Below are 13,749 nucleotides of genomic sequence, written 5' to 3'. Positions count from 1 at the left end.
GTAGGTTCTGGTTCATATGGTTACTTTTTGCTAAATGTAATACTGGTTTTGACTAGTATGACTGGGATCCTACTAAACAGGACCCCAGTCTATCTGCTTTCTCCTTAAACTGTTATGTTATGTACTAAGGTATACTCCAGATTGGATACTGGGGTACCCTTGTCAGATCCTAGTATATGGTACACATGTACCCAGGGCATAGGTACACCAGAGGCCTCCCATGGGCTGAAGCATGTATTATGCCACCCATGAGAAGCCATGTAAAATGGAACTACAGGCCTGCCTTTGCAGCCTGTGTAAGTTGGTGCATGCACAACTTACTTAAGATGTAGTTTTACTGTATCCAAGGGTCACTGCACTTAAAACCTATACGTCACCCCTATAGCAGACCTTTACAATCCTCAGGGCAGGGTGCTTGGTTCTATGTGAGAGGGTGCCTCTGCACGAGCAGGACACCCCTGCAGCCTTTGGAGTCCATTCTCCCAGGTTGTCAGTAATGCAGCCATAAACTAACATAGAGGGGTATTATGCGACTGCGTGATGACCAACTCAAAAACGGTTGAAACAAACCTTATCGTATTTGGTGTCACAAATGTTGGAATCATACCCCCCACACCGGTGTGGGAGGTATGATTCTAACCCTCAGAAGCGAGCTTCGTGGGGTCCCTGGTGTTCCCAGTGCCAGCCTTCTAACTCCGGACAGCACAATATGGTTGCTGCCGACCAGTGACACATTTCTGCCCTCTTGCTGGTGAGCCAAGCTCGAGCAGGGGAAGGCAGAACAATAGGCATCCTGTCACAGGGAGGTGTGACCACCTCCCAAACAGGATTTGGTGTATTAGGGCTGGGTGGGTGCACTTGCCAGCGACAAAGTCTGCATGAGGGGCACATTTGGTGTCCCTGTGCATAGTCCAGTTCAAACCAGTCCTGGGAGCCATCGGCTCCCGCTGTGGTGCGCAACTGGACAAAGGACATGGGAGTAACCTCCCCACTGTCCAGACCTTCCCCTGGGAGGGTCCCCTGAATCTTTCCAACCCTCTTCTGTGGGACTTAAGGGCTTACCTGGCTGTAGGACCTTAATTTCGACGTGGACAAGATTCTGAAAAAGAAACTGCTACTCTTCAACCGTCTGGACACGCTGGACTTTGTTTGGGACCGACTTCGTCTCCCTCTCAGTCTGCTGCATTGTCTGTGCCAGTGCACCATACAGGATCCATGTAGGACCTGTGGAGCATCAAGGACAACCAAAGATAATCCCCCTTGGAGTGAAGGAGTCACTCCCCTGCATTCGCAGGCACCTCAACACTGCTGACCGGTCTGCTGATCCAGAGCTCCTACAGACTCCGAAGGGTCTAGCAATATGGGAGGTGGGTTTCTAGGCCCGAGCTGCCCTCTCACCAAGTTTGAGGTCAGAATCCCTCGTGGGGGCTGCAATACCCGAACCCCTGTGCACTTTTGCAAGTGCATGTGCTTGTTGGCAATTCCTTAACAAGTGCATTGGGCTCTGAGTAGCCTCAACCTCTGGTACCATTTCCTACAAAGATCTTCAACCACCTCGCACCCAGTGCTCTGTGGCCTGTTTTGTGAAGCTGCTCAAGGTCCTCTCGCGACTCCTGTGGTTCCGGCCTGTGGGTCCATTTGAGGATCAACTTTGCTTGTTGGTGCTCCCGCCGGACACCGACCCCTCCGCACGCCACATCCTTCCTGGGACAGCTTGTATCCAGCTCCTGGTCAATTGTGACGTCGCCTGTTCCCAGCAGCTGCAGAGTCAAGGTCCCCGTCAGCTATCCTGAAGCACCAGACATCAGTGTGCATTCGTCTACCGTGTCCCTGGTCACCCTGAATTGACCCAGGCTCTGTCCCCTCTGCTTGCAGGTACTCTTCGACTAGAATCCACGTTTGGATTCCAACAGACATTCTTCTCCCTTCCAGCAGTGGCTCTTCTGCGAAGTCCTCCAATGGGTTTGACAACGGTTTCCGATGCCACTTCACACCTATGCACCCGGCTCCCCTCGGTTAGGTACCTTGGGCACTTCAGTATCCACAGGTGGGGTGGCTCTACAACCTTCTGTCTTCCATTGGGGCTCTTCGTGGTCCACTGGGAAGGGTCCTTAATCTCTAAAAACTCCAGCCACAATTTTCAAATAGAGTTGTATGGAGCACACGGTCGTGTTCCCACACTGCACCCGTCCGCCGAGGGGTCCCTATCTACACACCTTGGGTGGTTCCTTTTGGTCACAGCGATTGTACGTCTGCTCAACATCGTCCTGACTTGAGTCGTGGTTCTTATACCACTTTCTTAGTATATGGTTTGGTCCCCCCTGGGGCCCTCTGTGTATTAGTGCTATTTACTGTTGTTTCTGTGCTAAAGCATTGTGTGCTTTGTGTTTATCTCTGTGTAGGAGATACTGTAACGTACTAGATAGTGTTATATAATAAATACATATTTTTATCACTATTGTGTGGTTCTCTTTTCATTTAATCTATACAATAAGATTACATTCTGGTAAAACAAGCTGCTTTACACTACTTCAAGACTTAGCCTGAAGGCTGCTCTCCACAGCTACCCCTTGGGTAGCTTTCTAAGGTTGTCTGAGACCTCTTAAATCACCATAAGGGTTGTTAGGACTGGTGCAGGGAGCCCACTTTAATTAGTGGACAGCAGATACCAGGCCAGCCTCTCACAGTAAATATTTGAGATTTCTACCCTAATATCTGTGAAAGTCGCTGTAGTTCCCAGTGCACGTTTAACTAAGTCAGAATAATAATCTCTGGAAACTATTCTGTATTACTAAGCTTCTCGAGCCTCCTCCAGGAACAACTATTAACCACACTGATGTACACAGTGTAGGCTGCTGTTGCCGGTGTCTGAACCTGCTATGAACGCCACAGGCTCCTGATGGTGTACACATGACTAAAGGGCCCATCTCAAACCTCAATGCCATACTCATAGATGCGTTTGGTTCTATTGAATCTGGTTTGGAATTGAGGGGCCGAAGAACCCTTTATAATAGTGATGAGAAGGACCGGGTATTGTTTGTAATCAAAATCCACACTAAGACTGCTAGAAGGAAGGCTCCTCAATGCTCATCAAGGCCTGGTGGAACCAGCTCCCTGCTTCATGCTCATTCCCACACTCTCTGCTTCTAGTCAAACCAGCCAAGCATTCCAAGACCGCTCTCTGCTCTTTAGGCACTCATAGCATTCCCACTTTCATACAGAAAACCCTGGCTAAAATGTTACTACTTTCTATTATTAGTATTCCATAAAAATATCAATAGTAATTATAGCAGACATTCAAATAACCAATGCCATTGTCAAACGTATACCTTAATGCTAAAAATAAATTCCAAACTTTACTTCAAAGTGAGTAGCAATTTGGGCTGCCTTTTCCTTCAATTTTCCAAATTTACACAAACTTTTTCCGTTTGTTATATGCACAGCTAAACAGTGTGTATACAACTTAATGTTTTAATTTTATTTAACCAGGTATCAAAGTGGAGAGAAGACATGGAGTTTCACAATTGAGTGATCAAAGACCCAGCAATCAAAACTGAAATTAAGAAAAAGTACTCATCCCCATACTCCGGGCAGATGTGTGGGTGGGTACAGCCAAAAGGGGGAGACTATTCAAGAGAGCAGAGCCTCTATGGAGATCTATTTTATGACAGATAGATTCGGGGATGGTGCAGATACCCTCCAAACCTTTTCAAGAATGGTATAAAAACTTCAAATACGAAATAATTAAAGAACATATGGGACACTATTTGCGGACTACTACCTCTGTATACAAAAGGGAACTCTCAAAATATACCTTTTATTCCTTTCTAATTGATTCAGGTATTCCTGTGAGCATTCCAAGTCTCACACTACTCCAGAATTCCATGTTGAAGAAAATTAAACATCCTAGCCTCAAACTTCATACATGTAGAAATGCCCATCTCAATATATAACACCAACAAAGTCATGATACAACCCTCTGACTCACACTTCCAAATACTCTAGAACATTGAAAACAATTTACTAGGTGGAATCCAGCCCCCCCCCCCACCACGTTACCTACCACCCTATTGGGATATAGAAAACGTCAGCTCTCTCTCCTCCACCTCCTTTAAGATGTACAGACATTGCACAGCAATACCCTGCAAGACCCCAACATTGGCCAATTCATCACCCACTCCCCACCCTCAGCACCCCCTACTCGTCTCATCATACCCTCAAAGACATACAATTAGGACTCCCTCAGGAACCAACCAAATTTCCAAATGTCTGCATGTAGTAAAGGCACTCCAAGAGACAGCCACCAAGTTCCTAATCCCAGGCAGCCGTACCCCTACCCGGCTCCCAGGACCATCCTGTAATTACTGGGTGCATTAAATATCTACCCCTTTGTTATATTTCGGCAGGTCAAACATGCTAGAATTTTACACTGGGCAAGGGTGCAGTAGGCACCATACCTATGGTAAGCATCACAACCTAAGTGTGATTCCCCAAAAACTACTAACAGGTGCTGTTCATTGCACCTGATAAATAACAGAACGCGGGTATCGTTATTTATCAGTTTCAATAATAGCTCCTTCTTTCTGACAAACTTGGAATCAGGGAACGGTTCTGTTAGCTCCCATACTACTGATCCATCCTCTGCACATCTCACATGGCCTTCAGTAAAGATACCATTTAACTCATTCCTGTTGTTAAACCCTGAAGTCGCCATTATTACAAAACAACCTCACTTATTTCCAACTCACATGGCTTTGACAATAACTCCACTCTCACCTCCACCAATGTTGCTGACTCCAAGATTGACGCCTTTATTACATATAATGATGCCGGACCTAACCAAAAGCCACCCTAAACTTTCAAAACTAGATGACATAATTTGAGGTCATAAAGTTGAGACCTCAGAATATGTTGGATCCCGGCACCGAAGTACCACATCCCCTGACGCCAAGAGGGGCAGCGAGGACTTGATGTGAACCTATCAAATAAAGTGAGGACTTGAAGAAAACCTATACACGACAAAGTTCTCCTAACAACGCCAACTCGACCAGAGGAGTCTACAGATTATTGAGAAAATCACTACCTCACCCCACAAAGAAAAGGTGTACAGTTTAGTAGTCTGATTGATATAAGAGCGAGTACTTCTACCAAGCATATTTCACATCACTCTTAGATAAAGCTGCCTACTGCATAACTGCCTCAAGAAAAAATAGAAAGCCTCAAGAAACAAAAAGAGAGAGACACAACAGAACAAAAAAGGAGAGATAACAGAACTTGATATGACTCACTGAAACATTGCTCAATGAAACCACCACCCCAACTCTTGACTCTCTAGTAGTACCTTATGGATATTCCATCATCCAGCCACACAGAATCAATAAATCTGTGTGTGTGTGGGGGGGGGGGGTGAGATATCCACAGGAACTCTGTAATGTGCAGAAATGTATCAAAAGAGCAACTACCTATGTTTGAGAGCCTATCTGTAGAAATCAAAACAACTGACAGTAATCACACAAAATTACACATCCTTTACCACCCCCAGGAAACGACAATGACTGTTGAACAGCTAACTGAATTCCTCACTGAAAGTATGGTAATCGCTGACAACAACATATTCCTGCTAGATTTCAACTCACACTGACATGACAAAAATGACTCAGCCGTTTCTCTGTTGGGTTTGGATACATATTTATTTTAGGGCAGTTTTATATAGCGCAAACTCGACTCAAAGGTATTGAAGCAATTTACATGAGCACCAGTTACATTACTGAAAGACATATTCATTTATGTAGGCACAGGGAGGTTAAGTGATTTGCCCAAAATCACAGGATGTTGAGCCGACCCCGAGACTCGAACCTCGTTCCCCAGTTCCAAAATCGACAGCTCTAGCCATTACGCCACATCCTCTCCTACTGTCACCTATCTATGTAAGAAGCTCACTTGCTTAAAAGGCTCTACACCGGTCTTACTTATTGCAGAAGTTGAAACATTGCCAGTCAATTCCATACTCCTGGTTGTCTTGTCTAACACTCCATCCTCTTCTCACTGAATTCCATGAAAACTACAATACATGGGTAGCCAAAACGTTTAAAACAGTGGATCAGAGATCATACAAGAATTGATATATCATTGTTAGCATCCAATGCATTAAAAGGCTTACTGCCATGACTAGTGATCAATGATCTATAAACTAATACAGAATGCCCCATCATACTGGAAAAAGCAAAAACGTATAAAATGAGCACAAGGATTCTCAGTGATGAATGGAGAAACCTCAAAGACCACAGAATGAATCTTGTGAAAAAAATTCCTTTATGAATAAACTGATCTAACTTCGTCTAGCAAATAATAAATAACAAAAACTCTCCCTCAAAGCCAAAGTATCCCTATCAAGGCTGAAACAGACAAAGCTAATAACTATCCTAAAACTATTTTAGACAGTCACACATCACACAATTCCATTTCAAAATTCAATTACTGACACCACTCAAGAAAAGTTCCAAGAATTCTCCACCTACCTTTTGAAGAAGGTGGAAAAAGGTTGACCCTTCCCTTGCCGATGGGACGAAAACTGAAAGCTTTAAAAATCCTTGATCAAAAGAAAACGTTTCCTGGTGCGGCTTTAAGACTTCTCCAACAAGTAGCTCGTGAGCTACCGATAGCTCTCCAGCTACCTGTAAGCAGCTCTCTTGTGTGACCTCCAGTGTGCAGCCCAGCATACTAAATTAGGAGCCAGAAGCAAATGGGTATTCGAGATGAAAATCTGTATATTTTCAGAAGTCGTAAGCTGATATTTGTAGAAAAACTGCTGGATTCTCAAAATACATATAAGGCTGATATTTGAGTGATAAATCATGTGGTGCTGGAGAGACTTTTTACTGATATTATTGCCTTGATTCCAGGGGCATTGCATCTATGGCTGTTATGCATTATCCATGCAGAGGCATTTGAAATTGCCAAAGCTTATTTACATTACTGATGACAACCTTGTCTGATGCACTGAGGTGATGACAACTAGCAATCTTGCCAATAATATAATCTTGTCTAGTGGGGTCACTATTATAACACTACTAACATTAGTGGCTCGGTGATTTTCATTAAACATAAGTAGCTCATATTACCAAAGAGGTTGGAGACCTTTAGAATCTACCCAAGACTTTAGCACCCATGCTTTTATCCCCTTATTAAAAGAAAAAAAAAACACAATTACTAACTCCTCTGGATACCACCTCCACACAATAAAAAATGACGTATAACCCAACTAAGTGACGTGTAATTAGAGGTGATTAGATTTGTGAAGCTAAGGCTCTTGAAGCAGTAAATAGCATTATGGAGGGTTTGAGAGGAAACTAACAGATAAACACCACCTTACATGTTTGACTACTGTTTAAGCCTTCAGAGTTATAATACATTATTTATTATTTATTAGCTGGCATATTAGCAGCGTGTTAGCACTTCTCCGTAGTTTCTGGCCCTCAGAGATGTCAGGGCTTTAAGTGGGATGAAAAACGGGGGGGCTCTCGAAGGGGCGTGGCCAATGCAATTAAGGGCGTGGCTTAAAAAGCGTAAGCTAAAAATCTGTGCTTAGCATAGTGTGCCGCCCGATTTGTATTTTGCTGTGTCTGTCATTGCATCCAGATATATGATACAACAAGTAACATCCTACCTTTAACAAGTAATGACTATTGGCCTTGTCAATGGTTGCTAGTTGCACAAGATAAATAAGCAGCAACTTTGGCTTGTATGTAATATTGAAAAAGCTTCCACTTAAAGCCCTGGTGACACCACAACAATGTTGCAGCTCCAGAGTTTATAAAAAAAGAGAAGGGAAATCCAGAGAGAAAATTACTCTCCTTAAAGGATTTCTCTTGACCTACAACGCTCACCTGGCATGATATCAGCCGCAACTTCTCCACTAGTGAGAAGTGAGCAGTGTGAGCAGCGCACATGGATGTGCCTGCTGTCACTGCAGTCCGGAAAGACACGGCCAGGGCACAAAGCAGAGCCCGATAGAGACCCGTTTCTAGGCCCCTTTAAAAAACTGCCGGTGCTCAGCACCGGTGAGACCCGGCCCACTTAGAGCCCTGGTTTCTGGTTAAGGAAGTTTGAGCTCCAATTTCAATCCAGGTGAAGAATTCACTAGTAGATTTCATTGAGGCAAGATAATATTGCTACATTTGATCCTCTTTTGCCAGGATTCATTCCCATGATACTATTCTATTATGGTATATAGTGTGCAGCATTTCATCAGTCACAGTAAAAATAGTAAAGTGATCTAAATACTCCACATTTCCATGACAAAATAGTCACAAGGTCTTCTCTTTAAATAAACAGAGCCTACTTAGAAACTCTCATTCATTCACAAAAACTTGGGGGCAGATTTACAAGCCCCTTGCGCCACTCGTAAGTCACTTTTCCCATGTTAAAAATGACGCAAAAGTGGCGCAAGGGGCTTGTAAAAAAGCCCCTTGGTATTCTGCCACTATTGCTGTATGTGACCTACCCAGGGCAAGGACGGTTGTTAATAGGCAGAGTGGCTCGTGAACTTTAAAGCTAGCTGTTTGTGTACAAATGCCAGGTACCTCCATGTCATCGGGAATTCGTTTTTGAGTCCTGCCTCTTTCTTTCACAACTAATGCATTCTGGGAGTTGTAGCCTTGAGTCAATTCCACTGAACCAAGTGGCGAAATGCCCCCGAAAGCGAAAGCCCGGGAGTGGAAGTGATGCCCATGAGGGGATGGGAGTCGTCTGTTAACCCTGTGCTTGCGGTCACTGTGAGAATTTAAACAAAAGCAGAGATTCAGCAATGTAGATGTTCCAAGCATTAATCAGGAGTGGAGAGTATCGTGAAACGCACTCATCACTTCCCACTCGACAAGGCGTTCGTCGTGAAAATGTTGGGATGAATAATTAAAGCGCCTGACGAACAAACAAAGCACTAGACGTGAAACATTACAGAATTATCTAAAGCTCAGACATGGGTGTCATCAGACAAGAAGCAGCTGAGGGGCAGAAACACCCAAAAATAACTGCGCTGCAATGTTGCAATCAATCAGGCACCCCCACCCTTGGGGCCTCCACCACCCGAAAATGAATCCAGCAGCGACGTCTGGCCGGTTACCTGGTGAACTCGTGGATTCCTTTGAGGAAGAAAAGAGCATTTCTGTACAGCGACATAATTCACCGTCCGGCTGTGGCGACTGGGACAAACGGAGCAACAGCTAGCCTTTCCTACTTTTCTATCATTGCTTAACTCACAAGCTAATTAATAGAATTGTGTTACCCCAGTATCAAAATTTGAGTTGTATCGCCACCTGCTGGTATTGTCCTATCGTTACACACCGTAGACTAGCTGCGTGTTTACAGAACCAAAATAAATGAGTGTGAAATGCATTACTTTCCATTACTGGAAAGGCAACGTGACGTGACTCGTGCTTTCGCTCACGGGTGCAAAAAATATAAAAGTTTACACGCTACTCAGACTCTCAACTGCACCAAGGCTAAGTCACGTGCCATTTGTAGCAAGTAAACAGAGTGCAGATCGGCCAACTTCACAAAAACACTCAACGTTGAGACGAGGGAACTATTTGTATCCGTTGTCCCTCCAGCCACGAAAGTACGGAGCCATGGAGGGGCCACAATGTTGCTGCTCCTTAGTTTCAAACAAAGAAGGGAAATCCAGAGAGAAAATGACTCTCGTTAAAGGATTTCCCTTCCCCTACAACGCTCACCTGGCATGACGAAATGCCGTAACTTATCCACTAGTGAGCAGTGTGACCACACACACATCGATGTGCCTGCTGTCACTGCAGTCCGGGGTAAAAAAGGACCGCCTGTGCCTAGGCACAAAACAGAGTCCGATTGATATCCGTTTTGAGGCCCCCTTTAAAAAACTGCTGGTGCTCAGCACCGTTGAGACCCGGCCCACTTAAAGCCCAGATTGGAGCCATTTACACAGTCCACCAATTATGTTACATGAGGTAACATTCGCCCTTTTGGGGCACGGGGAGATTAAGTCTTTGGCCCAGAATTGCAGGATATCGAACTGACGTTGAGATTGGAACCTGGTTCCCCAGTTCCAAAATCTGGGGAGTCTGGCCCTAACGCCGCATCCTTTTATTTGGGTTGTTCTCTACTCTAAACCATCTAAACAACAAACAGAAACATCAGTTCTACTTCTGCCTCCAATGATTTGGAATCCGCCTGTACTGAGTTTCCAGCTCGCTTCACATACAAGTAGGAGACTTCTGATTTTTTAAATTACAAAAATGGCTTTATTTTGGCTATCTTTCGTCTGAAATTACCTCTGCATCAATAGAAATCAATATCGGTAAAACATTCTCTAGATAATTTTTCTTGACATCGCCCACGCTCCTCTTCTGAAATGTCGGCATGTATGTGTAGTGACCTGCTGGTCACTGTTCTAGTTCTGATCTACCAGCCACTCCCAGAGGGCTGGCTTACACTCCACCCCACACCCATCCACCACAGGTGTCACTGGACATGTGACCTTGCCAATAAAAGGGGCCGGGCGCACGTGCCCTGGGCCAGTTCTACTAAGTATCTAACTATGTCTGTGTCATTACTAATAGTGCATGAGAGCCTAGGGCCCTACATTACATTGGCGACGAGGGGAACCTGCCCGCATGTGCAGCCGCCTTGTTTAGTGGTTGAAGGAGGAGAGTGATGCCCGTGTCGAGGGCAACCCCCTGCAGCAGTTGTGAGAAGCATCGGAGCGCCCTTGGGGCGTGTGAAGAGCCCCGGGGTGAAGGTGAAGGAGCGTGAGCCCACCCCGCATCTGAAGAGCATGTGGCTGTGCCATCCAGCGTGATGTGAGCTCCCATGATGGTAGAAGAGAAATGCAAGCGAGGCCGGCCTGCCGAGTGAAACCCGACCAGTTAGTGGGCAGAAGGTGAGCCCTAAGTGGGGAGACGGGACAGCGAAGAAAGCCTAACGAGGAAAGGACGAGAGCAGAGCAGCGACCCTCTCCCTCCCACCCCTGCAAAGAAGAAGAACACTGCACTAAGCTCCGTGGTCTCTGTGTAGCAGCTCCAGCCCACCCCTGTGCAACGTGTGAACTGAGAGAGGCTGCTGCTATGGGGTGGTGTAAAGAGGAGACAGTATGCAGCCAACAGCTGACCTGAAAATACACACGTGGTACATGAGCGCAAGAAGTTCCATAGTATTGCAGGAGTTTGTTCTGCCGCATGTTGCAGCTGGCGGCAATGGGGCTCTGACCAGAACTGCAGGAAGCGTGTATCCGGCAACGGTGGAAAGGCCTGGTGCGCAGCCTGCAATCAGGAGGACGTTTGTGATGAAGGGGCAAGGCTGGTTGGGTGCCCACATGAGGTGAGGCCCACTCCCAGCAAAGTGAACAGACTGCCGACGAGAGAAGGTGGTGTCGGTCAGACACCTAGACTGCTTTCAGCACCCAGAAGACGCAATGGAGACTTCCTGTCAGCAACGCTTGCCCCCACGCAGCCCGTGAAGCGAGAGGGCCTGCTGCAAGGAGCGGAGTACAGAAAGTGACTGTGTGCGACCTGCGCCACTAAGAAAACCAAAAAATAAACCACTAAGAAAACCAAAAAATAAACTGAGGAGACGTCGGGAGGTGGAAGAGGTGTCCCTCCCCCAAAACACTGAAGGTGCGTTCTGTACTACTGCAGGGCCCCAAAAAAAGAAAAAACACAACGCGGTGAAGGGGTAGTCATCCTGTGGGATCCGGCTACCAGTATGTGTCCCGGGTGGCAGCCGTCTGAAAATGAGCCCCGCCCATGAGGTTGTAGAGCGCGTGGTAGGCAGGATACAGGGGGCAGACCTGGAGGTGCCCGCTATCACCTGGTAATGAGGAACACCGGCGAGGTAGAGGCCAGGTGTTGCCAATGCTGCAAGATGCCAGCAGTAGCGGGCCAAACTTCACGCGACCTGTGAAGGCCCCACACGGAGTGAGAGAGTGCCCGGAGAGAGAATAGAGGCGCTGCATCAAAGGTCACGGAGTTACAGTAAAGTAAGGCCGCCGAATGCAAAGAAAAGAGCAGCAGTGCCATCAAGTGGCCATTTTTGGTACAGCATGTGTGAATAAAGACCATTCTCTTGCATTGACAGGCCTGCAGCAAATGTACAACAGATTGATGTAGCCTGCAATCAGTGCCAGGGGAGATTCAACTAATTCCTCTCCAGAAGAAGAAAAGATGAAGATAGTAGGAAGACAACAGAAAAGAGGTACCACACAGATGAGCAATGAGGCAAGAGCAGTTTGCAGTGAGCAAGACTAATGTGGCGAGGACGTGGAGCACCCAGAGCTAGCTAGTGGTGTCAAGAGAGGGCTGAAAGGAACAGGCAGGATAAAGGCTGCCAGGGCTGGTGAGGAAAATGCGGTGATGACTAGTGGCCATAGGATGCGCCGTAGGAGCAGCAAGAATAGCCCTGGGATAGCGTGAACAGGAACATGGTGGTCCTAAATTGCTAGGTGCAGAGGAGAAGCTGAGAACACACTGTGTTCCATGGAGGGAGAAGCTCAAACTAGCCAAGGCAGATGTAAGTGCGCAGCAGGTGCACCCAGTGGCGAAAGGATGCCACCGCAAGTGGAAGATGAGGAAAAGGTGCAAGGATAGACGTTGCGCCAAAGATGTTCCCCAGACACGGACGGCACGGACTGAAGCACGAGAGTCAACGCCCTGCAAGGAAGAGGGCCCAGGTGGTCACACGGCGTGACTCATTCTGCGAAGCCGGCTCAAGTGGAGGCTGCCAAGTGAGAGCCACGTCGGTGTGGTATTGAGGTGCCCAGAGCGTGCCCTCAAGAGAGATGACCTGCCAGAGGTCAGTGGAGGATGAACTGCAAGAGATCGGTGAAACAGTGACCTGGGAAAAGGTCGTTGAAACAGTGTCCTGAGAAGAGGTCAGAGTGACGATGACCAAAGAAGTGGTCAGAGCAGAAAGACCTGGAATAAAAGAAGGAAGACCGAGAATGAGTATTAACAAGAAAAAGGTCGTGACGACGGGTCTGGTCAAAGAAGGAAGAGAATGCATTGTCCCAGGGGTAGGACATGACCAGGAAGACCCGTGTGAAGTGCACGTCACACGGACAGGCCTAGTTAGTGAAGACGAGCAAGAAGATGGGATTAGACCATGCCACGAAGTGAAAGAATAAGAACGAAGAAACTGTGTGGCATGAGGCCACCGCAAAGAAATCTCAAGAAGAGAGGAGTGTGTGATCTGCCAACTCGCACACCGGAAGGCAAAGGTGACAAATGCAAGAATCTCTTACATGGAACACAGTACCTGGAGAACATCAGTGGCACTTGGAGGAACTACCTATCCATGAGGCTTCAGAACACCTGGTGATTGCAGAAGTGATCAGGCTGGACCATGTCTGACATCCACCTTTGGGGTCGCACAGGAGACTGGACAGTGAGACTGTGTGGACGTCCTGAAGAAGAGGATCCGACCACTCCACACCAGACCGTGGAGACCCAGGGGCAGAGGCCTTAGGGACGCCAGTGAGAGCGGGCCCCGCCACAGGTCCCAGGAAGACAAAGATCTTGTGCTAAGTGGCAGGAATAACAAATACCCTTCAGGTGGAGCTAAGGATTTGAAGGTGGGACTTGTAGCGCTTCCTCCACACACCCAGAGGGTGGCGTTGGAGTGACATGGCAAAGTGCACCCAGTCCAGTGGTTGCCTGGTGAAGAGGGCCTCCGGGAAATTCAGTGAGAGGGGAACACCTGTGAGAGGGGCATCCTGGTGAGAGG

General features: G+C 46.8%; 1 protein-coding gene across 2 annotated transcripts in view; it reads right to left on the bottom strand.

Annotated features, from left to right (window-relative positions):
* Positions 1-9,256, bottom strand: part of LOC146785310 (dehydrogenase/reductase SDR family member 12-like) — a 242,409-nt gene extending 233,153 nt beyond the window's left edge. Inside the window, exon 1 of one of the 2 annotated variants that reach the window (XM_085636416.1) lies at positions 9,122-9,256. In XM_085636416.1, coding sequence (XP_085492542.1) covers positions 9,122-9,177 — 56 coding nt within the window. In that variant the 5' untranslated portion in view covers positions 9,178-9,256. Of the gene's footprint in view, positions 1-7,886; positions 8,001-9,121 lie in introns of those variants that run through there. The other variant, XM_085636417.1, reaches the window with a different exon arrangement.
* Between the last annotated feature and the right edge of the window lie 4,493 nt (positions 9,257-13,749).

This window comes from Triturus cristatus, chromosome 11 (genome assembly GCF_964204655.1).
Source record: "Triturus cristatus chromosome 11, aTriCri1.1, whole genome shotgun sequence".
NCBI classification, from domain to species: Eukaryota; Metazoa; Chordata; class Amphibia; order Caudata; family Salamandridae; genus Triturus; species Triturus cristatus.
The sequence above is the reverse complement of the archived record's forward strand: the minus strand, read 5'-3'. Positions and strand labels throughout refer to the sequence as shown.